The sequence below is a fragment of the Sphaerodactylus townsendi genome, linkage group LG02 (genome assembly GCF_021028975.2).
Source record: "Sphaerodactylus townsendi isolate TG3544 linkage group LG02, MPM_Stown_v2.3, whole genome shotgun sequence".
Taxonomy (NCBI): domain Eukaryota; kingdom Metazoa; phylum Chordata; class Lepidosauria; order Squamata; family Sphaerodactylidae; genus Sphaerodactylus; species Sphaerodactylus townsendi.
The window spans coordinates 146,850,693-146,876,096 of NC_059426.1; the positions used below are offsets into that span (position 1 = coordinate 146,850,693).

Here is a 25,404-nt window from a genome sequence, read left to right on the forward strand (position 1 = left end):
CAACTTCTATTGCCCTCTTTCTTTATCTGTCCCAAATGATCTTCGTTCATTTTGTCATAATGTTTGAGCTCTGATCCATGAAAGCCGACCATGTTTCTGGCTTGCCTGTGGTTTGTATTGTCAGCTTCTGTTTCAGCAGCTCCCGCCTGAGAATAGCTTTAAATTATTGTTTTAGAGTGCTTTATGATTTTGATATAGACCCTAATTCTGCTGCTGCAGTGTGATGGTTGCTCATATTTGTGTACCACCAGATAAGGAACAGGAAAAGATGGGTGGGTTGCAAATTCCAGCTACAAGAGATTAAACAGTTTCTTGACAGCTTATTCTGGAAATACCACTTCTAGAGTCGAAAGAATTTTGGAGTTCAGTATGTTCAGTACATATTGTGCAGTTGTCCTTCTGACTTTTCCTCCTCCCTACTTTGTTCAATCCCATTCAAATTTGAGTTTATTTTAATATGTCCATGGTTTGACTGAACCTGTGGTTATTACTGTTTATCTGGGCAAATGAGAGTGAGAACAGGGTTTGCATGTGAATTCTAATCCAACTTTCCAACCATCCTATTTCAATTAATAGAAGTATTTTGAATCACATGAAATTGCACAACTTATGAGTAACTGGTTATACTCATTTTGTTATGCGTGGTTTGAAATGTCTGAAAATCTACTGTGACTGAATGGTAGGCATGATTCAAAAGTCATTGGTTTGAATTCTATCTGCTATGAACAGAAGGTGTTGGTGCAAAGGCTGTATCTCCCTTCCCTTCTCAATGCTGCCTTGTGACACCTCCAAAGCTGCTCTTGAAGTTGAGGGGATATTTGGAAATAGGACTGTAGAGTAGCTTGGCAGGAGAAGAGAGAAGATTGGCAGAAATCACTCTCTCTCTCCTCTTGCTTAAGCATTTCTGTGAATAGAGCGAGAGCTCATACAGAAATGAGAATGAAGGGCAATTTCCCTTTTCTTCCTACAGCTGCCGAAGCCATAACACATTTTTTGAGGTTGCATGAGGCCACAGAGGGTTACAGCAGGAAAAGGAAGAGATCTGTTTGGTGACCTCCTGTTCAGAATTCATGGGATTCATATAACCCCATTGTCCTCTACAGATGAGACAAAAATAATCTTCAGCCACTAGTGGAAAATAGCAGCAGAAGAAGACAAGAGTCTTGCTGAGAAGATAATTCCAGAGTTTTAGTGCCACAACAGAGAAGGCCCTCTTCTGGATTTAAATAATTACATTGTTTGGATTGTTTGTCATCTTGAGAATCCTAAGTTGAATGGAGAGATGCATACATACATTTTAAATAAATGAATAATGGTATGAAAAATTGTGATGTTAAGGGTACTTGAATGGCATAGATAAAGGATTATTTCCCTGAGCACCTCACAGTATTCTGATTCTAGAAGCCAGATTACCTTCATGCACAGCTCAGGAAACAAAGTGGGAATCTGCAACATGAGAGGGAAATCAGTGGAAATCCTCCCCGTTCTCCAAACAATGGAAGTGCCCCTCCATCACTAGAAATGGATTACAGGATATTTCTCTCTATTCATTTACTTTATTTATAGCTTTGAACTAATTATTGGCGTATTTGTTTCCTGTAGATACCTGCACAAGAATAAATATCTAAGAATAATTGATGAAGATGCATTTATGGGTGTGCAGAGTGGACCATCACTATTGTGAGTAGGAAACAAAAGATTTATTTTTATTTTATTTATTTATTTATTTTTTCGATTTGGATATACCTAGCCCCATCCCCGGTGAATCTGGGGCTTGTACAATAATACACATATACAGATAAAAATGCACGTATACAAGTAAAATAACTAAAACCATTAAAAGCAGCAGTTAAATAAAAACTAGTAGAAAGATTAAAACTAACACGCAATGAAGCGCCCCGACAGATCCATTTCCCAAACCCTCTTTCAGGGGAAGATCTACAAACCCCAGATGGCAAAGGCACTGATGTAAAGGCCATGGGGAGCACCATCAACGGCTGGATCCTCCAAAGGCCTGCTAAGTGAACAACTCCGCCTCTTACAGGCCTCTGGCGGAATTCAGTATATCCCCGCGAGTCTCGGACAGCTGGTGGGAGAGTGTTCCACCAGGCTGGTGCCAGGGCTGTAAAAGCCCTGTCCCGTGTGGTGGCCAGCCGTAACATCTAGGGGCCAGGGATGACCCGTAGATTGGGCTCCGCAGAGCAAAGAGGCCTTATTGGGACATATGGGGCTATCACCGGTCCCCGGCGATCACGCAGAGGTCCCAGGCCGCCAGTAAGCGTCTTAAAGGTCAGCACTAACATCTTTGAAGATGATTCGAACTTCATTGGGAGTTTCGCCACGCAGCTGAAGCGCAGCACAGGCTGGATATGATCCTGCAGGTGGCACTGCTCTGTAAGCAGGCAGCGCCAAGAGCTGCATTTTGGACCAGTTTTAACCTCCTAATCAGACGCATAAGGGGAGGCCCGGCGAGGAAGCTTGAAAGCACAATACCGTCTAGTCTGGGAGATGACCGCTGTACGGATCACTGTGGCCAGATCGGCCTGGGAGAGAAAGGGGGCCAGCCACGGGCCTGGCGAAGGCGGAAGAAAGCAACTCCGGGGTTATAAGTGGGCTAAATTGGGTCTCCATTGATAGAGATCAATCCAGGTGGACTCCCCAGGTTGCGCATTTGAGGAGAGCCGGTGCCAGACCTCCCTCCCACACCGGCGCTGAAACATCCCTACTCCCCTCATCGCCCAGCCAGAGGATCCGTCAACCGATGGATGTCAGATTTTTTAACCTACTCTGTCGCGAATCCAACCAGCCATCAGCTTCCAAAACAATGCTGTAGAGCTGCAGGGCGTGGCTGTTCCCTCCATCAGCAGAATGAGCTGGAGTGTCATCTGCATACTGATGACAAGATAGCCCAAAACTCCGCACTCCAGCTGAGCAAGGGGTCGCATGTAGATGTTAAACAACAGCGATAATAATGCCCCTGGGTACACCGCACCGGCACTGAGGCTTTCAGGCCTCATCCCTGCATCACCTCACTTTGCTGAGTCCGGCCGGAGAAACTTGCAGGCAATCCACTTCTGAAGGACGGTGCCCCATCTAGAGGCAGCCAGCGGGTCAAAGGTCATGGTCGCAGCTACATCAAACGCCATCGTACAGATTCAGCAATACCCAGCAAGCGTGTCGACCAGCCTTTGGTCAAGATGCATATGGGAGTGCATTCAGGACGGCGAGCGAGAACAGTCTCTCGCCCCATGCCCAGCTTACGGAAGCCGACTGAAGACGTCGAAAGCCGATGTGTCAATCCAGGAAGCCTTGAAGCTGCTCCAGCATCATCTCTCAATTACCTTCCCAGAAATCCAAAGATTCTCAAACGGGCGTAATTGGCCCCAGATCCCCTAGGGATCTAATGATGGTCTTTAAGAGTGGGTGGTGTAGTAATGCACTGCGACCCAACGCTTTTACCGTGGTAGAAGCGTTGGAGGCATGTAGGACCTCACGACACTTGCGGTCGCTTTGCCCCAGCAGCTCACTCATCCCCATAGTCCACTTGGTCATGAACTGTCTGGCTCAATCACCGAGCGCGAGACAATGGTCTTTACCCCAGGTGAGATTAGGCTCAGGCAGCCGCTCCGCCTTTCGCGCAACGTGGCGGGTGAGATCATGCATGCATGATTGTCTCCCGACCTCGCCTCACGGCTCTCCGGAACTCCCCGGTCCTCCTCCTACCGCCCGATAGAATAACAATAAAAGGTGCCAGGAACCGGCATGCGGGAGACTAAGCTAGGAACTGCGGACCTCAGTCTCGATCTCCACCGAATGTTATCTCGGCGTCTGCGTCTGGTTGCGCGACCGCGTGGAGTGGGCTACAAGCGCTGGTGCGAAACCGGGGAATCTCGAACCTCACCCTGCTCACGATAGCCTGGGGAAGGGCGATACCGAAATCCGCTGGATGCAGTAGCATCCAGGAACCACCGTTCCGGTATCGCCTGTCACTCTGGATGGCGCATCCAGAGACGTCAGGACACTCTCGTCCAGCGGAACACCGGTGAGTATGGGAGCTTGCAAAGCAGGGCTTATGACAAGCCGTTGACGAACTGGCGTTAGCGAAATGCGGCAGGGTCCCGTAAAGAAGGGGCTAGCGCCAAATTGGTTGAAGAGGGTGAAGCTCAATTGTCCATGAGTACCCAGAGGGGAGACATTGAATCTTAAGGACTGGAAAACATCAGGCACTCTTACGCTGGAGCACCGGCGGCGCCCGCGTTATGGCTGCTGGCGATAGAGCAATGTTTGTCGCCATCAACGCTGAACCCTATGGCTCCCTTGCTGTAGGCCGCCCTCCTTCGATCTTTCACCTTAATTTCAACCCGAGATTTTTCTCTATCCTTTCCATTGGGCGCCTGTCCTCCTTCTGCACCCCATCGCTACCCAATTCCAAACTCTCAGCGGCTCAGCAGCCCCTCCTGCTCCATACTCATTTTCGAAGCCACTGCACTTCGTCAGCTTGTAATGGCGGTTTTTTCGCTTTCTCGCCAGAGCGTATTAGCCACGATCTGCAGAAGGCGGAGAGCGATGCCGATATTCTTGCATTATGCCTTTCACAGATACTGAAGGGGAGAATTATCGGCCGAGTTGTCGAGTACCAGCCTTAAGCCAGCTGTCTCTTTCGCTCCGCCAGCGGTGGGGCGTGAAGTCACCACCAACCCTATGTGAGAGGCATGCGGCCGGTGGCGAGAATCATAATGGTTCCGGACGACTGGAGAAGACACCTTCCGCATGCTCCTGGGCCTGCCTGAATTTGCAGCAGTCTGGGGCGATTCGCCAACAGCAATGCTTAGCGGGCGGCCTTCGGCAGCCCGTACAACCATTTCAGCTTTCACGGCTTCGATGCCTTCAGTAACTAACAATCAGATGCGTCCTGCCCGGTATGCCCACGCCCGGTACGCCTCTGGATCGCCTACAAGGCGTTTTTAGAAGATCCCCGCTGCGAGGAGGGGAAGGAATTTAGAAACTATTCCGACCCTTCCCCCCCTCTGCCTTCCTTTCTGCACACACCACTGCCTCCTTTCTATTAATGGGCTGGCCTTTTACCTCTGAATTAGGATCTGATAAGAGGGTTTTTGCAAACCCCTCTCAATTTCGCTCCTGTGATCAAACTACGCATAAGCCCAGGAACTGTTTTTCTTTTGCATCTTCTCTATATAACCACCATGGTGCTGTAATGCGATATGACGTATAATTGTGAATTGTTCAGTTGCTTTGCCAAAAACCCGCAACAGAGCGGTGTTGGTTTGTTTTACAAACAAACATCCGACCTGGATATGACCTCTCCCCTTCTCTAACGCCGGGCAATTCCCTGCCTTGTATCTGTAGCCTTGAATCTGCGATGCGTTGTAGGAATGGGCCAACTGGCGAGAGCAGCATGGCCAAAACAAGCGAAAGAAGGGGAGTTCCCACCCTATATTGTCAAGGTCTCATCCAGCAGACCATATCCAAGTACTCTTCTCTATTATACTCTATCTATCAAAATTGGAACCACCCCACTCAGAGCAGGGCTTTCCATCATCATCATCGCAGGATGCTCGAGACCAACCGCCACTTCGCCCTGGGGCGTTGCTTGTCTTTTCTCTTCAAACGGGAGTCCAGCTTCATAGTGAGCCAGCCCCATCGGCGAGGAGATGGGCCGGGGCCTCCCTGGAGAGATCGACCACGCTTCGAGAGGGCGATTGCCCCAACCTGGGCGAGATGGGAGGGATCTCTGGAGCCGTACATTTCTTCCACAGGATGCAGCCCCGCTGCGTCCCGGAGGAAGCGACGGCCTGGAGCCGGCTGGCGGCTCAGAGAGGGTTGATACCGGCATTTGCTGCTCCTCATCTACAATGGCTATTCTCTCCTCTCTACCGCCCCTGGCTGAAGCTTGAGTTGCAGCCAGGGATTCTGATAGGTTAACCTTGATTTCTATCGGCTGTTCTCAGCGCTTGAATATTGTTGGAACCACGCCTTCTCTCTGCTTGCTTTCGTAGGGATGCTGAATATACCAGTACTAAAGACTATCAGTATTTCTCTCGGCTCTTGAAATCCATGGACTCGCATACCATGGCTCCGTGCTTTGGTAGTCAAACGGCGAAGAGCCATGCGTTGGACGAATTATGCAACCCGCGGGTTGCCTTCCTTCGATACATCATCCAGCCTTCTATGTCTTCGTTTAGCCATGTTTGTGCTGGCCAGACCAACTGTTAGCGAGTTATTTGCGCTGCCTTGATTTTAAGTTATGTTATTTGTTGTTGCTGTTTCATACGCAATGTCTGCGGAACTCTCTGCACAGCCTCACCATCGTTCTACCTCGGGCCTTCACCCGGAAGCCCAAGCGCAGCTCCCCAGCTCGCCCTTCCCCTCGGTTGCTTGCGGGCGGCTAGCGGCTCTAGCCAAAGCAGTGTGTTTCCTAACTTCCTTGTGGGAGTCCCGGACTTGTTTCCTGTAACACCAAGACTATTGGCCGGCTGGCCTGTGCGCTACGAAGTCCATCAACTCCACCTCCATTGCTCTGGATGCCTGGCCTCCGAGCAGCAGGAACAGTCCAGCGACTTTAGATAATCGTGCCGCCATTGATTATTTGTTGTTATTGCATCACCAAGGTTGTGAGAATGTACATAATATGTGTTGTTTTAATCTTTCTGATAATTCTGGTGGTCATATAGAGAATCATGTGGCTGCAAGAAGTTGTATCTAATCTGAAATATGATGTTTTGCCCCATTGGTGTCAGCCCTCTGGGCTGGCTGCGGAGATAAGTTGAGTGCTATTGTACAGCTCTGCATTGGTTTAATTGTATGCCCTCGTTATCGGATCTTGTTTCGTTCAATGCGTGTCTAATATTGCGCAACGTGTGTAGAAGCCCTCAATTTCCCTTACCCGCCTTAGAAGTTCTAATGTTACACAAGCAGCGGTCGAAACCTGACCAGGCGGCCGGAGGAGACAAAGCGTCCCCCCGCTTAAATGCATACCAGCATTTGGTCCGTCGCAAAAAAAGGAGGAGATGTAGTAATGCACTACCGACCAACGGCACCGTATGAGCGACGTTAGGGGCCTCAGCGGACCTCTGACGTTGGCACCTTACTCCTCTATCCCCATGGAGTCGCGGTCTGAACTGTCTGGCTCAATCGCGACAGAGACAATGGTCTTACTTGGGTGAGGGATTAGGCTCGAGCGTAAACCAACTCACGCCGCGTAGCCAGGTAGAGATGTGTGCATCGCGATGATGCCGATCCGCCTCCAGCTCTCCGGAACTCCCCGGTCTTCTCTACGCTGATAGAATAACAATAAAAGGTGCCAGAATGCGGAGACTTCGGCGGGGCTCGGGCCTCCGGGTCTCCAGCATGGCGATCTCCACCAGATGGTATGTCTCGATCTCGTTCTTCGCTGACCACGTGTAGATTGACTACAGTTAGTTTCGCCTCAGCCAACCCATCTGGGAAAACTCCTTGCTCAAAGGGAGTTATTGATGATACTCAACAGATGGGGGGTCGTAGTCTCCGCCTGGGCAGGCTTTCTACAAGCCTGAAGACGGGCACGGAATCCAGAGACAGGTAGTGGAGTCTAACAGCAGCTATAGGTCCTGTCTACAGCGTTTCATAGAAGTAGGGAAAACTGGGCCAAAACCACCCGGGCCAGAAGACGGCAAAGGGAGTCTCCAGTTCACTAATTGTAGCCAACGTGGATGGGAGGTCATAGGCGGAGCGACGCAACCTTATCCGCTAAAAGCTCCATAAACGCCCTCTACAGCTGGATATCCAATTGAGAGTTTGATGACCTCTCTGACAAGGAGGTCAAGGACCGAATTATAGCTGGGAAACAATTGAGCTGGGGCGAGAGCTAGCCGGACGCGATGGAGGAGGAGAAGAAGACCCTCTTGACACCGCTTCCTTCGCCGCCATCTCATAGAGCTTTCATAAACGTCCTATAAGATGTTCAAGCAGCTTCGGCTGCGTGAGATTTCCTCCACACTCGCTCTAGACGCCTAAGACCCTACTTCATTTGAACAGCGCAACTCACTCCGTGTATACCATGGAGCTGCGTCGGAACGGGGGCTTAGGAGGACGCCGGGGCAACAACATCGATGGCATCGGAGAGCCGGAGGCATTCTCCAGTCCTCCACCTGCTCATCGAAAGTGTGCCGGCGGAGTTCAGGGGTCCCGAAAGAGCATTCAGGAAACCAAGTGGATCCATAAGTCTCTCTCCTCGGCTGGCAACGAAAATCGACCCGTCGCCCTGGACCGGAGGGTGTTAAGCGGCAAGTCCATCCGGACCTTCAAGGCATAGTGGTCGGACCATGGCACTCTATTGATAGAGGATACGACCAGGTTCATCCCTGACCCGAAGACCAAATCCAGCGTGTGACCGGCCTCATGGGTGGGGCCAAAGTTGATTAAGGAGAGGCCTAGCGTCGCCATGGATGACACTAGGTCCGCGGCCGCCGTACATGATGTTAAATAACATCCTGTATTGGGGCTAGAGATGGCTTCTAATGAAGATTCCAGATTGTTTTCTTATAGTAACAACTGTGCCAAATAGGAAGAAAAACTAGCAACCTTCACTTGCTTTACTTCACTCTGCAGTGGCTGTGATGTGTGTGCTCTCTCCCCCTTTCTGCTTCCTTCCTTCCTTTCAGTTAACACAATTAGGGTTGCTTGGTCTCCCCTCCCCCCCCCCCCAACACTGCCCCACTACAGTGGAGTTTGGGAGGGGCGCAGTGCTTGCCTCAGGCACCATTTTCTGAAGCTACATCCCTGGATATCAGGTATACAAAGCACTTGATACTTGGAATCTCTCCATCTGAGGCTATTGAACCATGAAATTATTAAACCTAAATTTCTGTTTTATATTCATGAGAAACCACAGCAATCCAGGATTCATAGCAGCTCTAGGGCAGAACAACCATTCTGTACTTCACTTGGATGAGTCCACTTTACACTTAAATACATTTTTCAAGTGAAGTAAACTATCAGTCTTTCTATTTTTTATGAAACTTGAAACAATCTGGCAGAGATGCTATGTAGCATTGTGTTTAGATCTCAATCTTGTGTCCATTCAGCTCTGAACTCTGTTCTGGGTGAACTAGCCATGATATGGTTAATGGCTGCCTGTAAATCGATGGCAAAGAAGGCTGCCAAATGCATCTGTTTGCCATTTGACTCCTACCAATGAACTGCCACTGAATGTCTGGAGACTTCCAGATATCCCTGTTCTAAGATTCCACCACATTACTGGTGCCAGTATAGTACCAGTGCTGCTAGTCAGTACAGGGAGAGCTAAAGTACAAAAAGACTTCCCATATACACACACATACACACACACACACACACACACACACACACACACACACACACACACACACACACTGTGTGTGTGTGTGATGTACATACTTTATATATGCATATATAATCAACAACTTTTAAAAAGGACAAAATAAATTATATTGACCTCTGTGAGTGATTACACTTTTACATTATTTTATCTATCTAAAAAGTTTGAATATTCCTTCAATCCCTCTGCATATATAAAAACCCAATCCAAGGAAAAGGTTTTTCAGCCTAACCTTTTCCTGGAGATTTTTTAAAAATACAGCAGCCATAATTTTGGCATGGGAAACACCAAACACACCTCATACTCCTTCAGCCTTCATTTTGCATGACCTGACCAAAGCTGTTAATGAGAAGACGTTTAGAAGATAATTGATTCATAAATCAGAAGTGAACTTGATGGCACATAATGCACAGAGCAGGCTCTGTGTAAGGCCAAACCTCTCAGATGAGTGGGCAGGTCTACTCATGGACTTTGGCAAAGCCAAGCATAACACAGCTCCTATATTTAAAGTAGAAAGGGAGGCAAAAGAAGAGGCTGTTCTCTTCCCCTCAGCCCCATTTGACTGAAGGCTGCTCCAAAACTTGCAGTACCTCAGCAGAGCACAAGGTGGGGGGGAGGAAAGGGGGGCACATCAGGCATTCTAAACCATTAATGGTCACCAGCCCCCAAAGTTCATCTTGCCTTGTGAGTGTTTAGAATGGGCCCTAAATCCCCCTCACATGCCCAAAGCCTGTCATCGTGCCTGTCAATGCATGGTCCTTGAAAGGGGTTGGAGGGGTGTGAAAGCATGGAATTGGAAGGTCATGAAGGAGGAAGAGCAGAGGGTGCCTCAGCCAGTGAAGGAGGGAGATTAGCAAGGCAATGGAAGTTTACCTGCGGTTTTATGTCTCCCTCTGCATAGAATTTAGCATCTTTGAACATCTCCCTGGGATCCTTTAGCTTCCCTTCCTCCATGCTTGTCATAGTCTCACCCAACTGACAGCTGCAACTTCTGCCTTACCAGGGGCTATGACTCTCTTCTGAGGTCTGGGGTCTCCCTTTCCCTTTCCCCCTCATTCTGCAGTGTTTAGACCCCCTTCCTGCAATTAGGCTGCTAGGAAGGGGCTCAACTGCCCAACAGAAATGGCTTGTTCTGTGGCATGAGTGGCCCCTTCAAGCCCCCACCCCATCTAACAGCAGCCTAATCAGGTGAAAGAGCCACACGCACTGCAGAATAAGCCATCTCTTCTGTGCAATTGAACCTCTCTCCCCTCCTAGCAGAAGCTTAATCCCGGAAAGGAGGCTCACATGCTGCAGAATAAGCCATCTCTGCTTGGTTGATGAGCCTCGTGGCAGCAGCCTAATCAGTGGAATGGGCTCACTCACTGCAGAATGAGCCATCTCTTTTGGCCAATTTAGCCTCTCCCACCTCCTGCCACCACCAACCCACTCCCTGCCTGTCAAGCAGGGCACCTGCCCCCTTTAAATCCAGCCCTTGGTCAATATTGTATGTGTGTATAGAAGATATATGTGACACCAACACCTCCAACAAGATATAAGGAACATAGAACATAGCAGTTACAAGCCACCAATTATGTAGCAGCACTTCATTTACACGCCCCTTCCCCTGGAGACAAGCAACAAAGACAGCAGACCGGGGCAAACTGATTCAGCCATATCCTCCTCGTCTTAGGCCATCTCTGCCTTTAGACAGAACACAGCAAGGAAAGGACAAAGAGAGAATACAGCATTCTCTGCTTGATGGATCACTGTGGCATGATCAGGAAGAGTCCTGGGATGAAGATATTCCTGGGAGTTATGTAAATGGGGAATCGAGTCCCCTCCTACAGTCAAGTTCCCCTTTTGCACGCAAGAACTGGAGTGAATTGGCTTTCCCACCCCACTCAGCCATGAAGCTCACTAGGTGACCCTGGCCCTCACAGGGTTATTTTTAAGATTAAATGGAGAAAGAGGACCACTGAATGTCATCTGTATACCGGTGTGCCTATTTTGCCATCAATAAGCTTATTTTAAAAACCTGGTGGGTAATACTGTTCAGACAGTAATTGTATATTACCATGTTCTCTATTTTCATACAGAAATATCTCCAAGCAGAGAAAAATACATACATGAGCAGCCTGTTATGGTTCATTTTTCCAATTATAAGTTCCCTCCCCCCTAAGTAGGAGTGTTATCCACATTGCTATAACTATTAGAGAAAGGTCAGCCACAGATGTAAAGGCAACAACGGCAATTAGTCTCTATGCATGCTATTGAAAAACAATCTCTTAACTGGTTAACAGACACCAAGAAACAGTCTCTAAAATTGTTGTGCATAAATATTGTGTGTCCAATGCACACAGTATTGTCCCTGATGAATAGAGCTGGGTGTAATGATAGAAGTTTTATGACTCCACCTGTCTACAAAAATAAAACAGTGGTCCTTTCCCCACTTACCTTAAGCCCCACACTACTCTCCGCAAGTAGCGCAGGATCCCACTGCACTCCCCACGTCAGGGGCAGCAACAGCGCAGCCGCCCTGATGCTGCCGCTCTTGCGCCCGCTCAGCGTGCGGCATCCCTGGCGCTGGCAAAAACGGCGCCTTTGGATGACCCCGCACAGAGGGCGGGGTCGTGGGGGCGCCCAGACGCGCGCTAGGGATGCCGCACGCTCAGAGCAGCGCGCAGCGACGGCAGCAACAGGAGAAGTGGGGAAAGGCCCAGTAGTCCATTGGCAGCTTTAAGGTGAAAAGTATTTGGTTCAGCGTGAGCTTCTGACAGGGCTCACATCTTCAGATGTGCAGCCAAGAAGCCAATAAAGAACATGTTACGTTTGGGTAACTGGTGATCATTTGCCATGTTCCTTAGTATTCAAAAATTAGATTATGCATGTGCATAACTCTTAACCTGAGGTAAAACGACGCTTGAGAACACGGTAGGATTGTTTGGCTGCTGTGTGCAAAAGCTGCCCTGTCCATTTATTTGAGGCACGAGAAACTGTTCTGCCATGCATCACATGTAATGATCTCAATTTTCCTAACTGGAAATTATTGCCATTAAAATTAAAATGAGTGTATGCAATAATAATTTTATGCAGTGGCTTCATAAGCCACTCTTGAACTTGTGTAGGGCAGAATCCCAGCTGATTTTGATTAACTGATCCCTATGGGAGGTTTTTCAGGCCCCTTCTGCTTATTTAGTCTCTGCTGATTCTGCTTTTCATTTCACTGGGGATTGCGGACTGAAGAAGTCTGCTTTCTTTAAAGCACCATGAAGTCCTCAGAGAGAGCACTTAGGAATGTCACAGAAGATGCACAACTGCCTTTTCCCCAGACAAAGGCAAAAATAAGTTAGCTGAGAGTCATGCCAGAAATGCTAATTGCAGAAAAACACATTAACTGTGCAGGCGCGCGCACACACACACACACACACACACACACACACACACACACACCCTCTTCCATGAATGAGGCAAATACCATCCATCACTTTCTGTTTTTTGGTAACTGTGCTTCGTCCTGAAATGTAAGCAAGAAATGCAGTAGAGAGAAGTTAAATCAACAGTTCTCTTTTAGTCTCGGCAGAACGATCACACACTTGCTCCCCTTTGCATAATAAAGTCTTGGCAAAGATTCAGAGACCCAGTAGGAATAATTTAACAACTGTGTCAACCAACACAGCTGCCTAAATTCCAAATAAAAGAGCCCAAGTTCTGGACAAATTGGGAAAAAAAGCAAAATGAAGTTCATGGTTCGATCACTTTTTGTGAAATGGATGTTTTTCCAGTTAACTTTTGGGGCACAAGTAAGATATTTTTGTCTATTGGTAAATGAAGTTTTAAAAAAAAGCTAGCTCTTTGAAAATGTTAAGCCTCTATTTTTTTTTAAATGCTTATATATTTATACTCTCTTCTCTCCCTAGTGAAGGGCCACACCACTGTTTCCCCCTCTTTCTACTTTATCCTTGCAACAATCTGGTGAATTAGGGTAGACTGACAGAGAGCAACTGGTCCAAGATCATCCTGCGATCTTTCATGGCAGAGTAAATATTCCAACCTGGCTGTCCCAGGCATTTTCCCCACAGCCAATATATCCTGGGATAAGGAGGTGAATCATCCCGGTTCAGCCATGATTTTCGCATGGTTTCTGGGTCTAACTTGGGCCGTCCCTGCGAGATTTCCCTTATCCTGTGCCTTTCAAAGAACGATGAAATTGGGGGTTCTTTAAAAAAAATGTGCCGATCCCACTCCCATGCAAATACCACAGGAGATGGACAGGATTATTTTTCCCGCATCTCTGGCTGCAGCCAATTAGAACAGTGGAAAACGGGACAGTTTGCGCATGCGCAGCAATGTTGGTGAGGAAAATGAAAGTAAACCAGGGCCAGCTTTAAATACAGCTGATAACAATTTGAATTTGAGAATCCTGACAGGGGAAGAAAGAGATTCTCCCCCACCACTACCCTGACCTGTCGGGAGACAGTAGCAACTGCTTCCTCGGACTCCACTGGCTGCCCAGGACCCACCACCACCGTGACCACCGCCCAGTGCTCCTCCACCCCCACCAACTCACCCAAGGTACCAGAACAGCCTATGGCACCAACACCAAGCTGTGGAAAGTTACTGTAACTGGCCCACCTCCCTCAAGGGCCCCAGCACCAGCAGCAGGTGAAGAAGGGTACCAGGTGGGCTTGCAAGGGCCTGAGAGGACCATGCATCTCAGCAAGGCCCAATGCCCAGACCTGCTGACGACAAGCCAGCAGCACCTACACTCCCATGGGGAAGGCTGGAGGAGGCAACCTCCATTCTTCTTCTTAAAAGGGAAGGTGGAACAGTGGGCCAGACAGCCAACAGGTGGGTCAACTGGGCCAGGCTGATGGCCCACAGCTCATTGGAGAACTGGGAGAGAGGATTCAAGTGGCAGGGCTGGGAAGGAGGAGGGGATAAGAAGGAGGAGAGAGCTGATGGTGGGGCAGAGGAGCAAGGAGAGAGCAAAGGAAAGGGAATCAGTTACAGAGAGAGGTACAGAGAGAGAAAGAGGCCTGAAGCCAGAAAGGCCACTGTTGTGGGCCATCCCCTGCAGAGTGATGAGTCTTCAGGGGATGAACAGAACCCAGTAAGTCCAGACCAGGTTGGGAACCTACAAGAGCTGGACTTGGAGCAGCCAGGGCCCTGCAGGCTCTACCGAGTGAACAGCAGGCAGGTCAGGATTCAGAATCAGAAGTATCTCCAGAAGCAGGCCATGCATCCAGCCCTGCTCCAGCTGCAGAGACTCATTCACCTAGTTCACATGAGCCCACATGTCAACAGAGGCAGTGATGCAGAGAGCTTTTGCAAGTTAAATGGAAAAGTGCATGCAGAGGCAGAGCAAGGGGAAACTGCGCCCGGGGCGAGCGCGCACCCTTTGCCCCTGCTGCGGCGTCACCTGCCCCTGCCCCAGAATGCCCCCAGAACACCCCCTCCACAGCCTGGTCACGCCTCCACCTGGGGCATCGCGCCCTCACCCCATCCCATGGGCACTACGCCACTGAGTGCGTGCCTGCTAGCTCACAGAAGGGACCTTCTGCAGCAGGGGGAAGCACCGTCTTCACAGGATGAAGCCTAACATGCTGAAAGACCCTATATTAAGCAGGTTCACTTCCTCTGACTTGTTGATTCTGTGCATTCTGATCCTTGGACTGGATTAATGACACTGAAATTGCTTAATGTGCTCTGAGACTAAACTCAGCAGTCCAACCCAGGACAGCCACACAAACCAGACTGAGGGACCCAGCAGCAGCCTAAACTGGATATCACCACCTACTTTGGCTAGACCCCCCCCCCCCCGGGCAAGGATGAATAGAACAATCACGCATCTTCCCCTAAGCCATTCAGGGCGAGGACAGGACAAAGACCACCTGGAGGATGGGAAAGGGGGACAGCACACACAGTGGACTCTAGCCTCAAGGGGGGGCAGCCCCATACTGCCCTTTGCTGATTTTATACTCCTTAGTATCCCAGCCATACATAGGCTGTGTGATTTACCCCCACCTCCTTTCTCAGAATGGATATGGGCTAGTGTTGCATGTTGGCTAAAAATGTGTACATTCAAACAGGAATAATTCAAAAAAGCCATACATTCAGTAAGCCATCAGTTCAAAACTTCTTCTGTTTTTTCACATAGATAACAGCCAGTGTAATTAGCACAAAATTATGTTATGTGTGTGTTGGTAGTGCCAGAAAGTGCTTTCGAGTCACAAGTGGCATAGTGACCACATAGAGTTTTTAAGGCAAGAGATAGTCAGAGGTGGTTTTCCACTGCTTGCCTCTCTGTAGCGACCCTGGACTTCTTTACTGGTTTCCCAACCAACAACTAATTGCTTAGCTTTTGGGATCTGATGAGATCAGCTAGCCTGGGCTATACAGATCAGGGTACATATGTGTTAGATCAGCCACAATTATAAAGCAGGTTACGATGGATTTCCCGCTTCTTCGTGTCCCTGAGTTTCCCCTTCCCTCTTTATTTTCATCGTTTCTCTGTGGGTTTTTTTGCTGTTTGGTTAAATCTACAGGGTATTGATTAAATGGAGCTACAGAGGATCAAAGCAAAGAATAAATGAAGCATCGTTTCTACAAATAACTAATATTTTTTTAAAAAAACTAACAGTGGCTATGAAACATTTGCAGGAGTTGAGTGCAGACAAACATTGTGGTAAAAAGAGCATGGATCAAAATGAAACATTCTCAGTGACTTGTGCAAAAAGTGCCATAGTTAGTCATCAAATATTTCTTTAATAACTATATGAACATTATGCATAGATGCATGGAGAGGATACAACAGGCCTTCTGTGGGCCAGATTCAGTATTATACATGTCTTTGAGCTTCAAAGGAAAGACTAAAACAAAATTAAGCAAACAAGTCTTGAAATTATGTAGGGCATCAGTTTCTTAAACAATCCTCAAGATAGTTCAATAACACAGTGAACGTAGGGAGCTCAGATAAGATGCCTGTCTGGTTATGTTTTATAGAGACAAATAATTGTTTTGAGACTGGCTAAACTTCAGCATTTGTAGAAATAGTTTTGCCTAGGGCAAGTGCAAGAAAAAAGTAATGCAAACCAGATGAAAACACTGTGGGAAAAATAATTTCTAATTGGTTTTATTAAAGCAAATTCTTTATAAATTTGGTATGAGGTATGATGTTTATTGTTTCTTCATTATGTGTTCACATGTTATATTACTTAAAATTTTAAAATTTCGGGCTTAATTGTGTTTACTTTAACTTTCTAGGCTTTCAGCAGTCCTGCTTTGGTTTTCTTGTTTTGATTCCTAAACAGATGAGGCGTTTAATACACTCTAAATCCATTCATCAAATCTATCCATGTACAGTCTGGGGTTCTGATATAGAATTCAATCCCAAGAACACTTTTCTGGGAGTAAATGCTGTTAAATAAAACGGAACTTCTCAGTATGTCTGGGTTGCTCCCATTATTACTTGACTAGACAGTAGGATTTACTTTGTCATATCTTAGACCACAAGATTTTTTTTCCCTTTATGATTATGGCTGAAGTGCCAAGATTCTAATCAAGGGACTTTTCTGCAAAAGTAGTTTAGTACATATCCGTCTGACAAATGCTACATTTGTTCTGTGGACTATTCATGTTTTTGCCCCTGTTTGGTTCTAGAAATGTTTCCAATCTTTCTGGCTGCCTTTTTACGTGCCTCAGCCATCACCCAACTTTCCCTTTGGTGGTGTTTCTTTGCGTCCTTCACTCACTCCTTTCCCCCTCACTTTTTTTCTTGCTGTTTTCCACTGCTCTGCCATTGGCCAACTTCCCCCTTCTCCTATTTTTGCATCCCTTACTCCTTTCCTGCTTTTCTTTTCTTTCGTTCTTTCTTTTTGCTATTTTAGTTGAATCAACGAAGCACTGGTTAAACAGAGCTACAGTGCATTGATTTTTGAAACCCCTCATAGGTGACTGCAGACAAACATCGTGGTAAAGGGGGTAAAACAAACATCGTGGTAAAATTATCTGGAAATTTTTTCAGTGACTTTTCCAGAAAAGCAATTTGTTCTCAGTGAGAAAGGAACTTCAGTATAAGGCAGTTTCATGTGTTCCTGGGTAACCTCCAAATGAGACCCATAATACCCATATCAACTACCAAGGTATACTAAGCTTTGACAATCAGCTGTCCCTTCTCTTTGCCTAAGCAATGTAGCAGCATTTTGCTATTGAAACCAGCAGGTTTCTCGGATTAGGAATGTTCAGAGCGGATCCAGCTTCACTGTCTGGTCAAATGTTAAATTCAGGCTCTATCAGTGGTTAGATAGTTCTTGAAAGAAAGTGCAGGCATCTGGATACGCACTATATATATTTTTAAATAAAAGCGAAGAGTCTGCAAGGTGTATTCGTTCACATTCTACTACTGTAAAATGTTGGCATTCCAAAAGAATTACATTATTTTAGTTCCATTCTGAGTTTTGTTTGGCAATTGGCATCCCTAAAGCCAGTCTAGCAGTATTTGTAAAAGATATTCAAGAGCTGACTACATCTTTTAAAATATCACATCACCTGGTTTGCTCATCTAATCACTAATCCTAGTGGGGTTATTTTACAGTCTCCATAAAATAACAGTACTTTAGAGCAATTATCTGAGAGTTTTGTAGCCTTTTGAAACCTTAAGCAGAATCAGTTAAGCAAAGTTTTCTTTCAAAGTTTCTGATAGCTGTTCCATTGTTAATTTTGCAGACTACAAATCTTGTGTTACTTTTAAAAAGTATTGCCAAAATGATTTGAGAGTTGGTCCCACATAGGTCTTTTCCGCATGGGCCATAAAGACCGGTGTGGGACTGGTTAAAACGTCGTTGAAGGGGAGAGCTTCGCACAGCAGATGCAGCTGGAGCGAAGCCACAACGGCTCACCTCCTCCACTATGGTGTTTTTCTGACTTGCTCAATGAGCGAGTCTTTTGAAAAACGGCGACGTCTACCCTGTGCCAAGCAACAGGCACCAGTGGTCATTTAAAAGACTAGCACAAGTTTACCAGTTTTCTACCTCCTCTAGTATGACCAGTGGGAGAAAAAGTAATTTTAAAAATTGTCATTGGGGGATGGTGTGATGTCACTGGAAATGACATCAATCTGCTTTAGGAATTACTGAAACCTCTATGGTTCCTAGACAGATGTGACATCATGTCCAGGGAAAACTCAGAAGTGATGTCATGTTGTTGCTTGATGGCACACCTCACGTCCTTTCCCCCACCCCAGACTCCCACCAGTTCTATATGCCTGGCATTCCAGGGCCTCCACCTTCAACCCAGAATTCTTCTCAGTACCTGGATTGTTTTGGAGTGGGTCCTTCCAAGTCAGGTATATATTTAGCCTACTGAATACCTCCTTCCAAAAGTGGAGATCAATAGCTTTCATATTTTATTTTGACTGTCGAGTTCTGATTCTTGAAGAGCATCTGAACTGATAAATGTCCCCTATTTTTTAAAATATGTATCCAAGGGATGTCTCTCAGACTAGTATTGTTACCCTGCCAACAAAAGGACTTGAAAACCTTAAAGAACTGATGGCGCAAAATACATGGACACTGAAGAAATTCCCTCCTATAAAAACTTTTCCTCATCTAATTCGAGTGAAACTGTCATATCCAAGCCACTGTTGTGGGTTCAAGAATTGGAAAAAATCCAAAGGGTAAGTCCTAATTTAAAATAAATCCCAAATGTATGTGTCTTAAGTGCTATCAAGTTGCTTCTGACTTATGCTGTCTCTATAAATTAATGTCCTGTGAATTAATGTCCTTCAAAATGTCCTCTCATTAACAGCCTTTCTAAGGTCTTGCAAACTGAAGGCCATGAAGTCCTTTATTCCTTTATGGAGTCAATCCATCTCCTTCATGGTTACCCTTCCCAGTCACAATCTCCTTCTGGTTTCTTGCCTGTTTTAATACAATTAAGGATTTCAATTCAATCCTGAATGGAATGACATCCTTTTAGATACAAATCAGTGAATTTAGAAATGTATAATTGTGTTTAGTGGGTAAAAATGTTCCATTTTTAAAAAGAGCCTTCTATTTAAATTAGTAACGTCATTTCATCGTTTGAAAAGAACTAGAGTTGTAGCTCAGAGTCAAAACCAACATTCTTTAAATTTTCAACTAAGCCCCTAGGTTACTGAAGGGCCAAGGCTCAGTATTAGAACATATATTTTGCAGAAGATCCTAGGTTCCATCCCTGACCACTTCCAGTTAAAGGGCGATTGCCCACTGGCGATTAATCCTGGGATAGTCACCTGAAATATCCAGGTTTCCTCGCAATCTCCCCACTGCCGAACCATGGAACACAGATCAGTCCCGTTTCTGGTGCTTTCCCCACCCTTATCCCGGGATTTTCCTGGACCTGCTTGTATATGCACCTTTTGGAAAAAACACTCCAATGGGAGCTAATAGGAGATTGGGCTACACATTTGAGGGTCCATAACTTTGGCCCCCATGAACCAAACTTCTCCAAACCTGGGTGGTATCATCAGAAGAGTCTCCTACTGATGCCACCCAGGTTTTGTGAAGTTTTATCCAGGGGGTTCAAAGCTATGGACTCCCAAAGAGGGTGCCCCCATTGTTTCCAATGGGAGCTAATAGGAGATGGGGGCTACACATTTGAGGGTCCATAACTTTGGCCCCCATAGACCAAACTTCACCAAGCCTGGGTGGTGTCATCAGGAGAGTCTCCTACTGATACAAGTTTTGTGAAGTTTGGTCTAGGGGGTCCAAAGCAATGGTCTCCCAAAGGAGGGTCTCCTAAAGATACTCTGAAATGTTTGTGCTGCTAGCTTAACAATTGCACCCATGACAGCAGGCACACACACACACACACCCCAAGGGGCAGGCCTAGATGTCTTCGCTAGAAACATGCTGCAGTGAGGATGTTTGAACCTTGATGAAATGGTGCCGATTCTTTTGAAACTTGGTTGTATCTAGATTAAATTTTCAGTGGGAATTCAGCCAAATAATCTCAGATAGTAGGTACTGGGAATGATGCCTCTATTGCCTGATATTCTGAAGAGCTGCTGCCAGTTAGACTAGACCAGTGGTGGCGAACCTTTGGAACTCCAGATGTTATGGACTACAATTCCCATCAGCCCCTGCCAATTGGCCATGCTGGCAGGGGCTGATGGGAATTGTAGTCCATAACATCTGGAGTTCCAAAGGTTCACCACCACCACGGGACTAGACAATACTGAAGCTAGATGATCAATGGCCTGTTCATATGATGAACACTTTTTCATTGCTTAATTTTTCTGTTCAGGTGTGGTCTGTATCCCACTGGTAATTATGTGTTCTTTCAGCATTCTCGAGTTCCTGTTGTGCAACCAAACTAACAATCACAACGTGCGCAAGAGAAGATCTGCCAGTGCTGCCAGGGTCCCCTTTTACCAGGATTACATGGAAGAGGATTCAGATCATACTGATACTGCCTATGATGAGAATACCAAATTTAGAGATGTTCATGGAAATTCTCATTACTACATCTTTTTTGAAGAGCAGGATGATAGAGAGATGGGGTTTGGCCAAGAGCTGAAGAATCTTCAAGAGGAGAACACCCCAGCATTTGACAACCATTATGATTACTTTATCTGCGGAGGTAGTGATGATGTTGTGTGCACCCCAGAACCTGATGAGTTCAATCCCTGCGAAGACATAATGGGATACAAATCTCTAAGGATTGTGGTATGGTTTGTGAACTTGTTAGCTATTCTGGGCAATGCTTTTGTTCTCTTTATTCTTCTCACCAGCCATTATAAGCTAACCGTCCCCCGTTTCCTGATGTGTAACTTGGCTTTTGCTGATTTCTGTATGGGATTATACCTTCTCCTGATTGCTTCAGTGGATCTTTACACTAGATCAGAGTACTATAACCATGCCATTGACTGGCAGACTGGGTCAGGTTGTAACACTGCTGGCTTCTTCACGGTCTTTGCTAGTGAGTTGTCGGTCTTCACCTTGACTGCAATCACCCTGGAGCGCTGGTACGCCATCACCTTTGCCATGCGGTTGGATAAGAAAATTCGCCTTTGGCATGCTTTCGTTACAATGTTGGTTGGTTGGCTGATATGTTTCCTTCTTGCCCTTCTGCCACTGCTTGGAGTAAGCAGTTATGGAAAAGTCAGCATCTGTCTTCCTATGGACACCGAAACCCTTGTGGACCAAGTCTACATTGTAATTGTTTTAATTTTGAACATCATCGCTTTCATCATAATTTGTGCCTGTTATATAAAAATCTATATCACTGTTAGAAATCCACAGTACAAGTCAGGGGACAAAGATAGTCTAATTGCTAAAAGGATGGCTGTGTTAATTTTTACCGACTTCTTATGCATGGCTCCAATCTCATTCTATGCTTTGTCTGCTATAATGAATAAGCCCCTAATAACTGTAAGCAATTCAAAAATCCTGCTGGTTCTTTTCTATCCACTCAACTCCTGTGCTAACCCATTCCTTTATGTTATCTTTACCAAGGCTTTCCGAAGAGATGTTTTCATCTTGCTCAGCAAGATTGGTTTGTGTGAGCATCAGGCTCAAATCTACCGGGGCCAGACAGTCTCCCCTAAGAACAGCAGTGCCTCTTACAGCCAGAGGAATAGCAGAGGGATGGGTCAAAATCTCAGAAACCTTCAAGAGTGCCATCACGGCTTGTCTGAAAACTACCACCCAACAGTGATGCTGTGTGCTCAAGGAACTAGGAAAGATAGTAAGCTCACTGTATTATAGAACCTATAAACAACATATGATCAAGAAGACTTGGTTGGACTAGAAATGAAATGAGGATGTTAGGACAGGGACATAAGGTTCTCATGGCCTCAGTGGTGTTTGAGAATTTTTGATGTGATTAGGTTTCTCATGAATTTTGTGCAAGAGGGTGATCTTGCGCAATAGTGGCACTATCATGGGTCTGTATGGGACAGCATAGTAGAAAGAATTATTCGGGTCTGTGCACAGTTGATCTTACCACCCCATCCCTGAGGTGGCTCATATCCGTGTGTGTATGTGTGCATGCACACACACAGAAGCATGCCCCTCGGACACTCCTCTATTCAGGTGGTGGGGGAGCTAGACCAGGTATTCACTTTCCTTCCTGCTCATCCTTTCTCTCATAGGATAACAATTTTCTGGCTGATACAAAGCAGTAAATGAACAAGAAGGGACATCTGTTTGAACTATGTGCCAGTTTTTAAAGAAGTGTAGTAATTGAAATATATAATTAAATTTATTTTTATATATAAGCCAATGGGGTTGCTCCCGACAGTGATTAGTGGTGTGAATTACACAGTGGTTGGGGTTTGCTCATTTGCTTGGTGGGGATGGGGAGTGTGAGGAGTGTCACTGGAGCTATAATTTGACACTTGTTTAAAATCACCATGTCCACCTCCCCTCAAAAAAAAAGAAGACAGGTTTGAAGAGTGGAGAAGGAACGTACAAATGACCAAGATTCTGTCAGATGCTATAATAATAGAAATCAGATAAATCAGGAACATCCTGAATTTATAGAGCTCTTTCACAGAAAAAGGTAGAGCTAGAACAAATGGAAAAACTAGAGAAAACACAAGGACACTATGAAGTGGAGACTTTAAAGACATCTTTCTTTCAATGAATGTTAAGGAAATGCTTCACACTTTCCAATGGAAATTGTGAAGATTTTAATTTGGGCTGGATTGCATCTCACATTTTGTAAAGATTCTTAAAAGAAGGAATAGAGATAAGAGAATAGGTTGGACTTGGTGTTTGCTGATGGAAGGATTCCATTAACTGTCCTGGTTTCCCTTTGTGGTAACTCTTTTAATCTTCTATACATGAGTGCTGAATTAACCTCAGGAGTGCTGTTCACAATATGCTAGTAGTCCTTTTGTGTGTGTCTCTACATTAACAAACAAGCAGTAACTTTCTATACAGATAACTGTTTTAACCTGTAGCTGCAAACTAAAACAAGAGTCCAGTGGTACTTTAGAGACATGTCAGCAGAGGCATGAAGTGTGCATTGACAAGGCAAACACAGATATTTGTCCCAGCACTATCCTGAATAAAGACACTTGATAGCTACACTTAGATTAACTGGCTTGTTTAAATGGGTGATCGATTTGCTTATTTTAAGGACAGGCTGCACTAGGAAGTCTTCATAGCTGCCACCTGGGCAACTACATCCTGGTTCCAAATACAGCTATTGCTGAAATTGCTGGCTTTATTTATCTTCACCAATGCATGAATGTGTCAACAGCTGTCTTTCAATGAGCCAAAAAAGTTGCCTGGAAGGAGACACAATCCCACAGCAGAGGGACTATGTATGCAAATACAGGCAAGGGGGTGCTGAGGAGTGGGAAGGGAGAGGGTTGGGATCCATTCTGACAGCCACCAGCTAAAGAGATTCCCACGAGTGCTGATCCTCTGCTCATGTAAGCAGTCACATGACCATTCTAAAAGGACAGAAAAACTTATGTGAGCTGAAGAACCCTTCTGTGTACTGAGAAAGTGCAAGCTGTTATCATGGCAAAGTGTTCACAGATAATTTAGTCCTGTTGCCCATGAGAAGGTACAAATAGTTCTTTATGGAAGCCCTGCGTTGGTCGATCATTAGAACCCATTCATAGGTGACAAGCAGGAACTTTCAGTTTTCCCTTCTTGAGTTAGAATGCTGAAATTTAAGGAATAAATTGAAAGCTGCAGTCTATTTTAGTAGGGTAAAGCCTTCACTTCATTCTTCCCCTTGCAGTCATATATAGTATAGAAGCACTTTTGCAGCAACTGCCAAAATAACAATGCAGTTATTTCTAATGCTGTGGTTAAGTAGTTAATATGAATTTGGAAAAAAAAAAACACCTTTCCTTTTGTACTCACTTTTGCACACCTTTTGTATCGTAGAAGAATCTATACCTATTATATCGTTCCAGCCATAAGCATTCTATGGACACAGGTTTCAGCACAAATGCTGGTCCGGAAAAGGCTAAATGCAGCTTTTGATGTGTCCCTTCTGTGCTTGATTACAGCTGGATCAAGGCCTACGTCTTAATCATGCTTACTTTTTCCTGTACCAAGTACATCTGTGACAGTTGCTGTACTCTGTATTAATGTTTTGTATTTCTGCCTTTGTGGACGTAATTCATTGAATAATACATACAAGATAAGGAAAAGACTTTGTTTCTTAGACCTGGCAATAAATGTGTGAGTTGAGAGCTCCTATTTTCTAACTTGTTTCTGGCTTTGTAATTGATGTTTTAGGTACTTAGATGATACCAGCAACCTGCCATTGATTAATTCTGGAGCTTTAGTGTAATAATGTAATATACACACTTTTGGCATTAAAAGCTTTCTTTCCCCTACTTGATTTTTTGGGACACAAGATATTCCAACATTGAGAGGGCAGCTTGCGTATACAGTCAAGGAAAGCAGAGGCTGTTTTGATTGCTATTCAGAATCAACCACAGGCAGTCAGTTTTCAGATTCAAATGGTTTAAGAACATAACAAGTGGACTGTTATGTACATAACAAGTGAACTCATAGTAGAGCCCCGCTGGATTAGCTCAAGTGGACCATCTAATCCAGCATTCTGTTTCACATGGCACCCAGCTATTTGGCTTGAACAGCCAACAAACAGAAATTAGAAAAAGGACCATTACAGTTGTCTTCAGGCACTGAGTTGAAACCCTCAGGTGGGGAACAAAACTTAGTGAGCTCCTATGTGGATGCTAGCTTTTTTTAATTTTTATTGAGGGTGGGTGGAGGTTTGCTCCGCATATTATCGAAGTCATAGTGGCAAACTAGCTTTTGGTTCAAATTTATTAGTCCTGCCTACCCATCCTTTATGACCTCCCACGCTGTGGGGAGTAAACTGGGCTCCATGACCCCAGTGGCATACTGCTAATGGGGACATAGGGTATCCCATATCCCCAGGCGCATGCTGTTTCAAGTGGGGGACCTCCGGGTGCTGGCCGGGTCCCTGCACCTGACCTCTCCTGCAGTGCGGCGACCCGGCTGGCATTCAGCAGCTACCCCTGTGCTGGGGTGCAGCTTGCTGGCTGAGCTGTTTGCCATGGCTACAAG

General features: G+C 45.8%; 1 protein-coding gene across 4 annotated transcripts in view; it reads left to right on the forward strand.

Moving 5' to 3' along the window:
- TSHR (thyroid stimulating hormone receptor) overlaps positions 1-24,668 on the forward strand; it is an 81,086-nt gene extending 56,418 nt beyond the window's left edge. For all 4 annotated transcript variants that reach the window (XM_048487063.1, XM_048487065.1, XM_048487066.1 and 1 more), the window contains 3 exons: positions 1,603-1,680; positions 18,822-19,010; positions 20,661-24,668. In XM_048487063.1, coding sequence (XP_048343020.1) covers positions 1,603-1,680; positions 18,822-19,010; positions 20,661-22,083 — 1,690 coding nt within the window. In that variant the 3' untranslated portion in view covers positions 22,084-24,668. The remainder of the gene's footprint in view (positions 1-1,602; positions 1,681-18,821; positions 19,011-20,660) is intronic.
- Positions 24,669-25,404: the final 736 nt, after the last annotated feature.